The 13,177-nt window shown below is 30.5% G+C and overlaps 3 protein-coding genes across 5 annotated transcripts; all 3 read right to left on the bottom strand.

The window, feature by feature from the left end:
* Positions 1-707: 707 nt before the first annotated feature.
* Positions 708-3,557, bottom strand: LOC119669793. 3 transcript variants are annotated; one of them, XM_038079813.1, is made up of 7 exons: positions 3,377-3,557; positions 3,216-3,319; positions 3,079-3,150; positions 2,215-2,851; positions 1,594-2,146; positions 1,319-1,502; positions 708-1,254 (listed from the first exon to the last, which is right to left on the bottom strand). In XM_038079813.1, the coding sequence occupies exons 1-7, from the start codon at positions 3,465-3,467 to the stop codon at positions 799-801; spliced, it is 2,097 nt and encodes a 698-aa protein (XP_037935741.1). In that variant the 5' UTR covers positions 3,468-3,557; the 3' UTR covers positions 708-798. The 3 variants fall into 3 exon arrangements, with proteins under 3 accessions (XP_037935741.1, XP_037935743.1, XP_037935742.1); XM_038079815.1 differs by having other exon boundaries at positions 3,216-3,334; positions 3,377-3,462; XM_038079814.1 differs by lacking the exon at positions 3,079-3,150.
* Positions 3,558-3,560: 3 nt separating this feature from the next.
* LOC119669794 (thioredoxin domain-containing protein 6-like) lies at positions 3,561-4,948 on the bottom strand. Its single transcript, XM_038079816.1, has 5 exons — positions 4,734-4,948; positions 4,560-4,663; positions 4,414-4,485; positions 4,237-4,349; positions 3,561-3,716 (listed from the first exon to the last, which is right to left on the bottom strand). Exons 1-5 carry the CDS (start codon positions 4,828-4,830, stop codon positions 3,698-3,700), a joined length of 405 nt encoding a protein of 134 aa, XP_037935744.1. The 5' UTR covers positions 4,831-4,948; the 3' UTR covers positions 3,561-3,697.
* Positions 4,949-8,196: 3,248 nt separating this feature from the next.
* LOC119672274 (thioredoxin domain-containing protein 3-like) lies at positions 8,197-10,911 on the bottom strand. The gene is made up of 7 exons (XM_038083287.1): positions 10,773-10,911; positions 10,607-10,710; positions 10,463-10,534; positions 9,794-10,406; positions 9,107-9,680; positions 8,808-9,051; positions 8,197-8,743 (listed from the first exon to the last, which is right to left on the bottom strand). Exons 1-7 carry the CDS (start codon positions 10,864-10,866, stop codon positions 8,243-8,245), a joined length of 2,202 nt encoding a protein of 733 aa, XP_037939215.1. The 5' UTR covers positions 10,867-10,911; the 3' UTR covers positions 8,197-8,242.
* Positions 10,912-13,177: the final 2,266 nt, after the last annotated feature.

Raw genomic sequence — 13,177 nt, forward strand, 5'->3', positions numbered from 1 at the left:
GTATATATTTATAAATACTACTTGTAAGATATTTGTTATATTAATTTTTAAGTGCTTCTGCTTAAGGGATGAAATTGTTATTATTTATAATCTTTATAAATAAGTTTATATGAATAAATACAAGAATTCGAAATGCGCTATTTATTACTAAAATAAATACAAAGCTTTTTTTATAAGTCCGTGAATAGTTATGTAATTAGTTATATTTTATAAGTCCGTGAATAGTTATGTAATTAGTTATAATAAAAGTAAAACTTCGAATCTATTTGAAGCCATTTCAACTTGATGCAACAGAGTATTCTTTAAAAATTAAAATAATTTAATATGGAGTAGTGATTAATTTTTCTGTAAAAGAAAGGCAATGGAAATTCTAACAGATTTTTTTTCAAAGTAGACGTATCAGTCTTGAAGATGGTATACGTGAACTACGTTCAAGAACTGCAACAACACAAGAAATAGTGGTAAAAATACAGGATACCAGTTCTCGACGATCATCAATTGACCAAGAGCGATTTGAAAGATGGTCAAGGTATTAAGCTTACTAATCAATTTATAATATAAAGTTTTGAGTTTTGAAAAGTTCTGTGCCAGCCCTTAAACAACCATTAACTTTTGCCCTTCCAGCACAGCAGTTCTTCTTTGTTTTAAATTATTAAAAAAAGTATTTGGTGCTGATTTTAAATCATTCTCATTTTGAATCATTAAATCAATTTATTTGTTTTTCTAGTACAAGGAGTTTAAAATTAAATTAAGTGTAAATATTTTTTGCATCAATTTGCATGCGTAAATTAGATGTTTTCATTCAGCCGGAGCTGGTTCAGGAGGATGTTCAGCAGGGGCAGGTTCAGCTGCTGGAGGTTCAGCAGCTGGTTCTGCGGGCGGTGCTACAGGTGGTTCGGCAGGTGGTTCTGCGGGTGATTCTGCAGGTGCTTCGGCAGGTGGTTCTGTAGGTGGCGCAGCTGCATCAGCTGCCGTGGTTTCAGGTGCAGGTTGCTCAGGTGCAGCTGTGGCACCGTCTGCCGGCATTTCGGCTGCTGCCGTATGCTCTCCTTCACCTTCCTCGCCTTCTGCCATACCCATTTCTCCTTCTCCTTCTACTCCCAATCCTTCTTCCAATCTTTCTCCTAATCCTTCCTCCATTTCCATTTCATCTCCCATCTTCATTTCTTCATCATCTACATCGCCATCAAAATCTTCCACAGATACGATCGAAGCTTTACGCTGTTCTTCGCCTGGAGCATCTTTTTTAGAAGCCTTTGAGAATATAAAAAGTTGTATATACCATTATGTAAAAATGTAATGTGCAGTTATATTTTACCTTCTTTGATTTCTTATCATCTGTGGGACTCTCTGCTTCTTCCAAATAATTTTTGGGAAACAGTTTTAACGCTTCCTCGTGACCAATAACAGTGTTAGGACTCACGTAGCTTGGCCCGGAAGTCGCCAATGCCAGCATGGTTTGAGATGTTGCTTTGTATACTTTAAATATAATTTTATAGTTCCTGTAAGGATACAATAAAAATAATTATGCATTACTTTGTTTTTAGGCTAATAAGTTTTCATGTGCTAGAAATTTTCATTAGAGTTACTTACGGTAAATGTTTCACATGAGCATATTCTTGAGCGTTTCTAGCAATAAGCTGAGCTTCTTCAACTTCGTCGCTTGAGAAAATACCATAACAAGGTATATCGTTTTTGTGCTTATTAACTAAGTACATTAGATCTTTTCTTTTATAAGCGTCAAAGGCCATTATTATATGAGGAGGTTCTGGTGTTGGATCAGGTGGTAAGAATGGAGTAGTTTGATTGTAGAAGAAGACATAAATTAATGCCGCATGTGTGCGGTTATTGTTAGGAACCCAAATAGGAGGAATTTTTAATTTCACTTTACGATACCGTTTAACTGGCTCTGGTATAACTTCTTCTTCTTCAACTTGTTCTTCATTAAAATCATCAAGTGGGTTGTCCATAAAGAAATCCATTTGTTCGTACCCTTCTTCATGTTGTTCTACCCCTTCATTTTCTTCATTTGTTTCGCCTTCTGGTTTCGGTTCTTCTTTAACTTCGGCAGCTTTTACAGAATGTGTAGATCCAGGTTTTGCGTGATGTACTTCTTCTTCAACCTCTTCTTCATATTCTTCACCCTCTATAAAGGAATTATGTTTTTATATATAAATAGCTAATATTAAAAAGAACTGTATTGAATTATCAAACCTTTTAACTCAACTTCCAGCGTAACATTTAATGGTTCTAAGATTGGTGGTAATTCAGGTAATTCGGTATTTAATTCATCAGGATTTTTACGTTTTGTGATTAATTCATGTTCATATCCCATTAATACTTCACAAACCATTTTTTTACTATCTTCAGGCTTTTTCCAATAGCAAAGTAAATGCTCCTTACCATCCATGTAGTCAAGTACATCAGGAGTTAGTGGATTATTACAAGCAAAATTGATGATCTCAAAACTTTCTTTGTTTAATGGCACGACTTTGCGATCCTTGCATTGAATTTTTAGTAAATCAGCTGGTTCCATAACTTTTTTGAACATATCTCGGTTAACTTGTGGCCCAAAAAGTGTAACACCCATTTCTGGTAAGTTTTCCATTATCGTATCTGTTACAAAAGTTAGGTAATCGTTTCGTTCTCTTAGTTTCTCTTCTTCTTCTTTACGTAACTCCTCCGCCAATTCCTCATCTTTCTGCTGTTTTATTGCCAATTCTCTCGGATGTAATTCATCTAAATTATAACGAGATCGTTCTTTTGCATTTAGCATACCTAATTCTTTTGTTATAAGAGACATAAGTTTCGGGACGCTTGATCCAAAAAGAAGATTTACAGCTTTCCCACGCTTAAAATATGAATAAAAAACATCAATACATTATTACTTTAGTTGATACTATGGTAAGTTTTGGTGAATTTTTTCATAGAATAAACTTCTTTTTAATAATAAATAATAATAACTTCTAATGATTTCAATTAATTTTTGAACTTCTTGAAATGTAGCACTTATAAGGAAATAAACCCAAGTGTATAATTAATAATATATGTATCCAAAACAAAATATTCAATTCATACCGTACAAAACATCCATGTGGGTTCACTTTTCCTTCGAAATCGCTCAAATGCTGATATTGTATCAGCTTTGCACTTTTAGAAAATAAATTAGACTCTGTTTCAGTTTGTTTTTTCCTATTTTAAACGAAAATACTCACAATAGCCAATTGCAGATTATCTCCTCCTAGTTCTAGTTTAATTTTTCTTAAACTGCCCACCATGCCAAGACAGGGACCGCACCATTCCGAGTATATGTCCAATACTACTCATAAAATATCTACGACCATTAATTTAATTTAAACTTATTTGAAATCCGTACCTAGTAAACCTGGTCGTTCCATGAATTTTTCAAGGTCTTCATCTGTTTGGATATCTGCTTGAAGTTGTTGTACAGCTCCCTTCTTCGCCATGGTGCGTTCTGTTCTGTTTAATTAATTAACACAAAAATTTCGATGTGGTTTAGCCAAAAATTTTGAAACAAATTCCAAATAATTTAATTTTAAATCATATTTTAATTTATTTTTTATATTTTGACTTAATACATTTAAATCGATCAAACATTTTTCATTCCTTTTTTCCTTTCCATTGTTCAATTGGATTGGTTGCCAACGCAACTCTCCTTGAGGGACGAAATGCTTAACTATCGTTTGATTTCTTTTCTAAAATACATAAAAAATAAAATTAAAATAAATTTATAAAAATTTAATTTGACACTACATTAATAACAAATTTTTTCAGTTCCATATGTATTTTTGAAAAATAAATTAAATCTTTGAAGAAAACATTGGAACCTTGGATTAATTGATGGAGCATAGGAGAATAACATTTATATTCATGAAAATTATATGAACTAGTACTTTGGTTTTACCAGTAAATAAAATAAGGAAGAGGTATTACCCAATAATATTTAGATCTATCTACTTTAGATCTACCTAGATCTATCTAGATACTTTAGATCTATAAGTATCTTTTAGTTTAAGATTTCAATATTTTAAGTTTACTTCTTAAGGTGAGGGCAATTTGTTTGCATTGAAAAATACTTATTATGATAATATTCATAGTAAAATTCTTTTTTTATGCAAAAGTTGTTATAGGACCAGTCATTAAACAAAGGAGGCACAACTTTTTTCGTATATGTCACGTCATTCAAAAGGTCTAAAGTGATATTTCAATACTTCCTCAATTTTGTAACTAGCTCGATTTGGCACTGACAACAGCTTCATTTCCTCAACAATCATTTTACAAAGTTCAGGACCTTCGGAGCCTGAATACATATTAACAGCTTTGCCTTTCTATTGAAATTTTGAAAGGAAAAACATATTATTTTATAAAACATGAGCAGCTACATTCGCTTACATTGACAAATATCCAAACAGGTTTACTTTTTCTTCGAAATCTTTTTAAAGTTGAGATAGTGTCAGCTTTGCACTGTTTAGATAAAGTACACAAAAATAATACATTCTCAACTAATTCGATTAAATATAAGGTTTTTTTATATTTACCACAGCCAAATGCAAATTATCGCCGCCCATTTTATTCCTGACTTTTTCTAAACTACCAACCATGCCAAGACAAGGACCACACCATTCCGAGTACACTTCCAGTACTAAAGTAAAAAATTAATTACGTTTCAAAGTGATCCATTCAAAAATGAAAGATTCTTATGATAATGTTACCCAATAATCCTTTCTGTTTAAGAAACTTTTTTAATTCCTCATCAGTGCTGACCTTTATTTGTATATTCTCTTTCTCTTTCTTGGACATGGCGAGCATTTTTGATACTGATTTGTTTAATGGGTGCGGGCGATTCGCAATTTGTATTGTCTAAATTTTGATAAAGGCCTAAAGGGAAATATGATTAATCTAAAAATAATTTTTTTTAAAAATTTTGTGTTTGAATATATCCAAAATAAAAAATCAAATCATACATGATTATAATAAAATTATCATTAAAACTGATATTGTTGTTTTTATGTATTTCAAGACGGCAACAAAAGGACATTCAAACACTTTTGGTGTGAACTTTTTAACTGAGTCATGTGAGTAATTGTTGAACTTATGTTCGTATATTTGCCAATACATTTGGAGTTTCTCTTCAACACAGGAAGAGTACCGTTAGGATATGAGTCGATGATGAGGGAAAGCTTAAGTAGAAGTTTAAGGTCGGTCTAACTAGCTGTTTATAAGTGGAGAGAATTTATTTTTGAGGTTAAATTTGCGACTATATAAAGATGGCCAATACCGGTCGAAATCTTTGTCTAAAGGATATGAGTCGATGATGAGGGAAAGTTTAAGTAGAAGTTTAAGGTTGGCTTAACTAGCTGTTTATACCATAAGTGGAGAAAATTCATTTTGGATGTTAAATTTGCGACTATTTAAAGATGGCCAATACAGGTCGAGGTTGAGTTTGCATAGCTTGAGTTTCTTTGATGCGTTTGTCGGTGTTTCATGCGAACTGTTTGTCATAAGTAAGGTCTATTATCTTAATACCAAACTCATAGCTCTTCAATTATGCTGTTTTGTATTGTTGTCATCACATTCATGTATAATTTAAGGAAAGACAAGTGTATGCTAACATGACAAAAAATATGACATCTCGAAAGAAAGTATTATGCCAAACAAACGAACTTGGTCCATTGAATGGCAATATTCCACACATATATTTAGGGAATACACAAGGTTCGAAAATTAGCACCACATAAAATCAATACTTTTTGCTAGATATTGAGAACAGTTGCTATTTTTTTATATAAAAGATAATCATCATATTGCCATTAAACCGAGCGATTATTATACTGAATGTTATTATTTCTATATATTACGTTGAGTCAATTAAGGTGGGAGAAATAATTCCAGTAGAAAAATATCTTATATATGTAAATTTTTACAGTTTTTACAATTAGTTTATAATTACAATTTTTACTTTTTAAAAAAAAGTAATAGTAGACCACACTTTTAGGCGACAGATTGCACATCATAACAACTTCTTTACTCCTACTTCACTATTTCATTCATACAATACTTTAACTCCATATTTTCTTAAAACCTTATATTTACAATAGTTACCTTCGCATTCTTGACGACCTCTTGAGTATGTTAAGTTGCGACGTCACCTTACTTTTACTACACAGATAGGAAGTCCAGTGATATTAGTCTACTAATAACCCTAATATAAATTTTATTTTAATCAAATTAAAATAACAGAAAATCAAGACGAATTCTTTGAGATAATAGCGTAATATTGTAAAAGAAGTATTGTATTAGAGCATTCTATAGATGATATAGATATTACGACAATTTTGATCTTTTTATTATGAATGACCTGTTATATTCGATTCTTGCTACGCCATTATTTGGAATTTTTTTGTCGTTGTAACAAAATAAGAAATGAACCACAACACGGCGATTGTAACCGTAGCTCAGAAAGCTAAGCGACGTGACTATTAAGTCCAGAAATTTTTCAAAGATTCGAGTTCAATACACAGCTTAGCCAAACTTTTTTTTATTTATACCGATATATATTTAGGGCTAAACACTTTTTAAAGGAAACATTCTTATTTCCATTTGTCCATTTGCCCATTCGTCCATTTGTCTATTAGTCTAGAATAGACTGGGTCAAATTGCTATGTAAAATTAATAGGCACACTTACACATAACTGTCATTAAATGGACCAATTGACATAGGACTAGTTCAAGTAGTAGTCTTCGGGTACTAGTATCAAAGTATCAATGGGGTTTGTTTAACAACAGTTTAAGTACTCACGAGAATGGTTATTTACTTAAATTTTAAAACCAAAGGCATAAATTTGATACATAATCGTATTTACTCACGGGTTCTATAATTGAAAAAGCTTCTATATATTTAATAGCATATTAAAATCAAAGACCAAAAATGTCACTATATCGTGGCTTAATATAGGTGATTCACAAAGAATAACGTTAGTGTTCAAATGCATCAAACAGATAATATCATCTATTTAGGAATTAACTTAGATACAAAATTAAGATGACGTAAGCACAAAAAAAAAATATCCTGATCAAAGTTTACATTGGTAAAGTGAACTATCTTCTCAACAGCTAATTCCGTTTTAGCTTCGAGTATAAAGTTCTCTATGATAACATCATCATTAAATCAATACGGATATATGATCTTCAATTATATGGCAGTGTAAGTATTTGAAACATTCAGTTGCTGCAAAGAGGTAAGTCAAATATATTAACGATGATTACTGGAGCCATAGTTACTTGAGATCTTCAAGTACCCTAGTACCACGGATCAAACCATCCCACCGTAAGCCAAAACAAAATATATTTTATTTTAAAAAAAGTTTTAAAAAAAACCTGTATTACTGTCACTACTTTTTCTCTTGTTCTCTTCTATTCTTGTCAGTTGTTCGTTCAAAAACATATCCCCAAACAATCTATACTTAGAATATATACCTTTCCATTCTTTCCAGCTACATAATAATTAAGTAAAGGCCCGAGAAGTAAGAATTACTTATTATAGTTAACTTGTAATTGTATACATACAAAATCATTTTTTGATATGTATGTATGTGTTTTAGGATTCAAATACTTATTATTAGTCTGTAACAGAAAAGCATCAATAAATACCTATTTCTAATGCATAAAAACAAAAAAAAATTAGACTGAAATATAAATCATACGGTCGGTCTTTTGTAGATGAAGAGGATGTAAAACAATAAAAAATTGATGACTGTAGTATAAAAAGTATAGACTCTCCTTACTTAATTGGTTATAATAAAACTTCAATAAAATATTATTCTAAAACTGCGTAATTTATTTTATAAATCAAAAAATAATTTACGTTAAATTTATATAATAACATTTATAATTTGCCGAAATTGATAAAAATAATGCCAAAAATGCCGAAATTGTATACTTAAGTGTATGACGGGTGCTTTAAGTTTCAAGTTTAGTTCTTCAAATCCTTCGAATTACATGCGATTATCGAAGAAATCGAGAAAAAACATATATAAGTAGTATAGCGGTTTAAAGGAGTAAAGTATTCTCCAAACCCATTCAAATATATGCGTCTTTGTGATTATAATATAAATATATATATATATATATATATATATATATATATATATATTATATATATATATATATATATATATATATATATATATATATTCATACTCATATCGCAACACTGTTTGAACTACAAAGAGCGTGTAGTAAGGGATTCAGCTGAGTTCTCTCTATTCGATACAGATGTTTTCCTACTGGGGGTTGGTGACTTTACTTTTGAACTTTTCAGTGAAGTGTCGGATTTCTCAGCTTCATTTATTTCTAGCTCATCAATGGTGTACTCTTCTTCTACTGCAATCTCTGAGATTTCTCTATTGGAGGTACGTGAATTGTTTTTCGAAGTTTGTGAGATGTTTGATTCTTGCTCTTCAATGTAACTGTCCTCTTCCATTTCATACACAGAGTATTTTTTACTGGACATTCGTGATATTCGTGACATTCGTGACATTCGCGACATTCGTGACATTCGTGACTTTGTACTTGAAATACTTGATTTAGATGTGAGTCTTTTTTGATCCATACTTTCGTGTCCTATATCTGCATATTCATTAGAAACTGATTTTGGTATTATTGTTGTTACTTTGGAGCTCCGTGCAGCTTCTGATTTATTTAAGTTTTGTCGATGACGAATCTTGCATAAAATTTAAAACACATGTTATTACGAGTGTAAATTAATAAAATATTTTAAACTCTACCTTAGTTTCGACTTCCTTCTTTTTTACTGGTTCAATAACTTTTGGTTTAGTTTCAACAGGCGTTAGGTTTTGATATAATTCCCTTATTTCATCTATTGCAGTAATTTGATCTTCTGGGAAAAATATTTGTGCTTCTTCAAATCCAATTTCAGGTGAAGTGCTGACATAAGTTGGATTATAAGCAGCAAGTGCCAGCATAGTATTTGATGTTTCCTTTTTGACCCTAAGAACAATTTTATCATCCCTAAAAAATAAATAAAAATTACAAAAAATTATCTTTCAAAAATGTTTGTTCGTACATAAGTGACGGTAATGTATTATATTTCTCGGGTGTTTTCGCTATTAGTTTTGCGGTTTCTGGTTCATCGCTCGTAAAGAATCCGAAATTTAATATGTCAGATTCGTTTGACTTCATAATGTTTAAAATATGTTTCTTCTTATGTGTATCGAATGTCATAATAATGGATGGAGGTTCCGGTACTGGATCAGGAGGCAAGAAAGTTTTGGTATGGTTGCGAAAATACTTATATATTAGGGCAGCATGAGTTCTCGGATCACTTGGTACCCAAATTGCAGGAATTTGCATGGTTTTTGGTTTAATGCTCAATATTTCTGGTCGAGTTTTGAGTTTGGTGTATACTGATTTTTCCTTCACTTCAGACTCATATTCTATCATTTCATATTCTTCCTCATATTCTTCCAAATATAGTCCCTCTTCCATGTCTAATTCTTCCAAATCATGTTGGTATGCAACATCAAAAATGTTTGAAACATGCGATTTTTTCGTGTCAGAAATGATTGATTCATGTAATTTTTTCGTTTCAAAAATATTTGTCCCAAGCGATTTTGTTATATCTTCCTTTTCTTCTGGTTCTTTAATACAAATAAAGATAAAATATATGTTAATTATCAAATTTTGAATTGCATTATTAGCAACATATATATCATTCAGTTAATATAAAAGCTTATGTATTACTTTATTATACCTGTTGGTTCATCAAATAGTGGTAATTCCAGTGTTTTTAATATTGGATATATTGAATCTCCCTCTTCTTTTACAGGCAATCGTGTTAATTCCTTTGCGAAGTCGGTTAAAGCCGCACTAACTAATGTACGATTTGGTGTTTTCCATAAACACATAAACAGTTGCTGTCCATCCAAATAGTTAATCACATTTTCTTCCAATGGATTAGCGCAGTATAAGTTTATCACATCAAAATCTTCTTTCTTAACAGGAACTACATGGCGGTCTACGCATTGAATTTTGCGCATTTCAGCTGGAGCAATTATCTTCCTAAAAGCTTCTCGACCAACGTGTGGTCCGAAAATTGTCACTCCAATATCTTCCATGTTCTCCATTATTAAGTCTGTAATATAGGTTACGTACGTATGACGTTTTTGTTCCTCTTCTTCTTTTTGAATACGTTCTGCCTCCGCTAATTCATGTTGCCTTTTTTGTAGCGCTGCTACTTCCATTGGTTGTAATTCAGCGATTTCGTAATAAGTTCGATCTTCCTTCTTTATTTTAAGTTCCTTATTTATCATTTTTACCAATTTCGAAACGTTTGCACCAAAACACAAATTTATAGCTTTTCTATTCTATAAGATTATAATTATGATTAAACTTTAATCAAAATAAATTCATTGTAACTTACTTTTACAAAGAGCCATGTTGGCTCGCTTCTCCTATAAAATCTATGTAAGTACGATATAGAATCCGCTTTACACTAGCAATTTTATTTATGTAAATAAATAAAATGTAATATGTAATAGATGAAATTATTTTTTTAAGAACTCACTTTAGCATAATTGATTTCATTTAGTCCCACATCCAATTGAATTTTTCTTAAAATATTTACCATACCTAAACAGGGTCCACACCATTCTGTATAAACGTCCAAAACTATAGAATAGCGAAGTTTAATATTGCATTGAAATGAAACCAGTATAGGTTCGTTTGTTTACCTAAAAGACCACGGTGATTCTGAAGATATTCATCGAACTCTTCATCTGAAGTAAGATCAGCTTGCAGCTGTCTGACAGCCCCCTTTGTTACCATACACTTTTTTAATTTAAGATCAAATAATTTTGAATTTCATTTATAATTTTGCCAAAAATTTGAAAAACTAAAAATCATTATTTGGTTAACACATTTTCGACTTTTCGAATTTTGACTTAAAAAGCAAGGAATAAAGTTATTTTTAATCCGTATTGAAAGTTTCAGACAGTTAGAAGGGCTAATGTTGCTCAATCAGTTTGGTGCCTCATGCTGAGCAATAGGATTATCTATTTGTTGCATATTTTTGATTAGAGTGGTCTAATTGTATGCAAGATGTTATCGGATTGTTACTATTAGTAGTTATTGCCTACTAACATGTTTGTATATTTCCGTTTAGTTTTCATTCTATTTTTATAGCTTGCACCACACACATCTAATTCAAGCCGTAACATTCTTTTAATGTATAAAATTTTTCGTATTATCCTAGTTTTACATGTATAAGTTATTATTGGCCTCACCCATGACATACCCGCCCATTGACAATTGGAAGAAACATCACAAACGAGATAAATTTAATTATCGTTAGTAGTTCTTTCGCTGGTGCTTGCATTTGAATTACTTTTGCCTCCAAGAACTTCGTAAGAAAATTTTAAATAATAAGAAATGAGAAACTCTCAATTTGTATCTAGGGTATATAGTTTATTAAATAAATATGATAAGAGAAATTTTTTTTAACTATCTTCAATACAATACTCTTGCCTAATTTTCGTTTATTTTTTTGATGTTTTATAGTTGCGATAAGTAAAAACCAGGGTAAAGTCTTCACTAACGAAAAACAGACCTAACATCTATCACACAGCCTCATACATTCCCTTCGCGAGAAAGTGAGAACTTTTTTACGCTCTTCCTGAATTTTTTTACTTATTTATCTACTTATTTGGTAGAAACAAATGAGAGATATTATATGAGCTGTTGAGTATATTTGGTATTTCTTTATGTGCAAGCTGTTCGGCGTTCGGATTAAAGTTTAGTTGTTTGTGTGGTTATGGAAATCTGTTTGTTAGGGAAATCTGCAATAGTCTCTGTTTTTTAAGGAAAGTAACAAATACTTTTCCATATTAGACCTCACAATGTTATATATATTTTTTTAGTTTTTACCTGATAACTTGGATCAGTTATTGGCCAGTAAATGTCAAAAGCTTTATGAACATGGAATATTACTATGGATAATATTATGGATGGAAAACACAATTAATTTAAAATGGAAAATATATAATTAGAAAAATTAAATAAAAATTCAAACTCCATTCTAAATAAAATATTATCTTAGGTATATTTTCTTTACTTTCATTTTTTAGGTATACTTTAGATAGAAATGTATTTCTATTAAAAATCGAAAAATTTTGGAAGTAATTTTATAGATTATTTTTCGATTTATTTGTATAAACAGTAACATCCCAGTAAATCAAAATTATAGTTAACGCACTTTATTCATCATGATATAGAATGATCTCCGTTAACATTATTATTGTGATCGGTAGTGATATTACGTTTCCACAGCATAAATTATCAATAATTATGAGAAAAATATGTACATACCTACATCTACATCACTGATATTTTTCGTATCGCTATATATACTTGTTTTTCAATGCAATTGAAATTGTATAATCGATGTTTTTATTAAATTCGGAATGAACTTCAAGTTCCTTCGCTAGCTATGTGCTCGACCCAGTTTTGCACCTAATGTAATAATTAATATTTTTTGTACATAAAAAATTAATGTACCAAATAGAATTTTTTGTAGTTGGTGTTTTCTTTATTATATAACTAATTAATATTTTAATGTAGTAACTGACAAAAATTGAGGATACACAATGGACACATCTGGTGGCTTAAGAGAATATCTAATTATTATTTGTGTACTCAGAAAGTAAAAAAATGAGGAAAAAAGAAATTTAGAAATGCAATAGTGACTGGATAGGACGGATTCTTAGAGGACTTATTAGTTATATATGTAGTGTATTCTAATTATGTTAAAAAGTTAGTTAAGAAAGTTATGTTAAGAAAGCTATTAACATGTTAAATATTTATGTTAAGAATTCTAGACTAAGGAAGTTATGTTAAGTAAAATAATTCCATTATAACGGTTATGAGTTATGTTAAAAAGTTAGTTAAGAAAGTTATGTTAAGAAAGCTATTAACATGTTAAATATTTATGTTAAGAATTCTAGACTAAGGAAGTTATGTTAAGTATATTAACTTATGTTAAAAAGTTAGTTAAGAAGAAATGTTAAGAAAGCTTTAACTGGTAAATATTTATGTTAAGAATTCTGCTAAGCAAGTTATGTTAAGTAAAAGAATTCTTATA

This window comes from Teleopsis dalmanni, chromosome 1, assembly GCF_002237135.1.
Source record: "Teleopsis dalmanni isolate 2A chromosome 1, ASM223713v2, whole genome shotgun sequence".
NCBI lineage: Eukaryota > Metazoa > Arthropoda > Insecta > Diptera > Diopsidae > Teleopsis > Teleopsis dalmanni.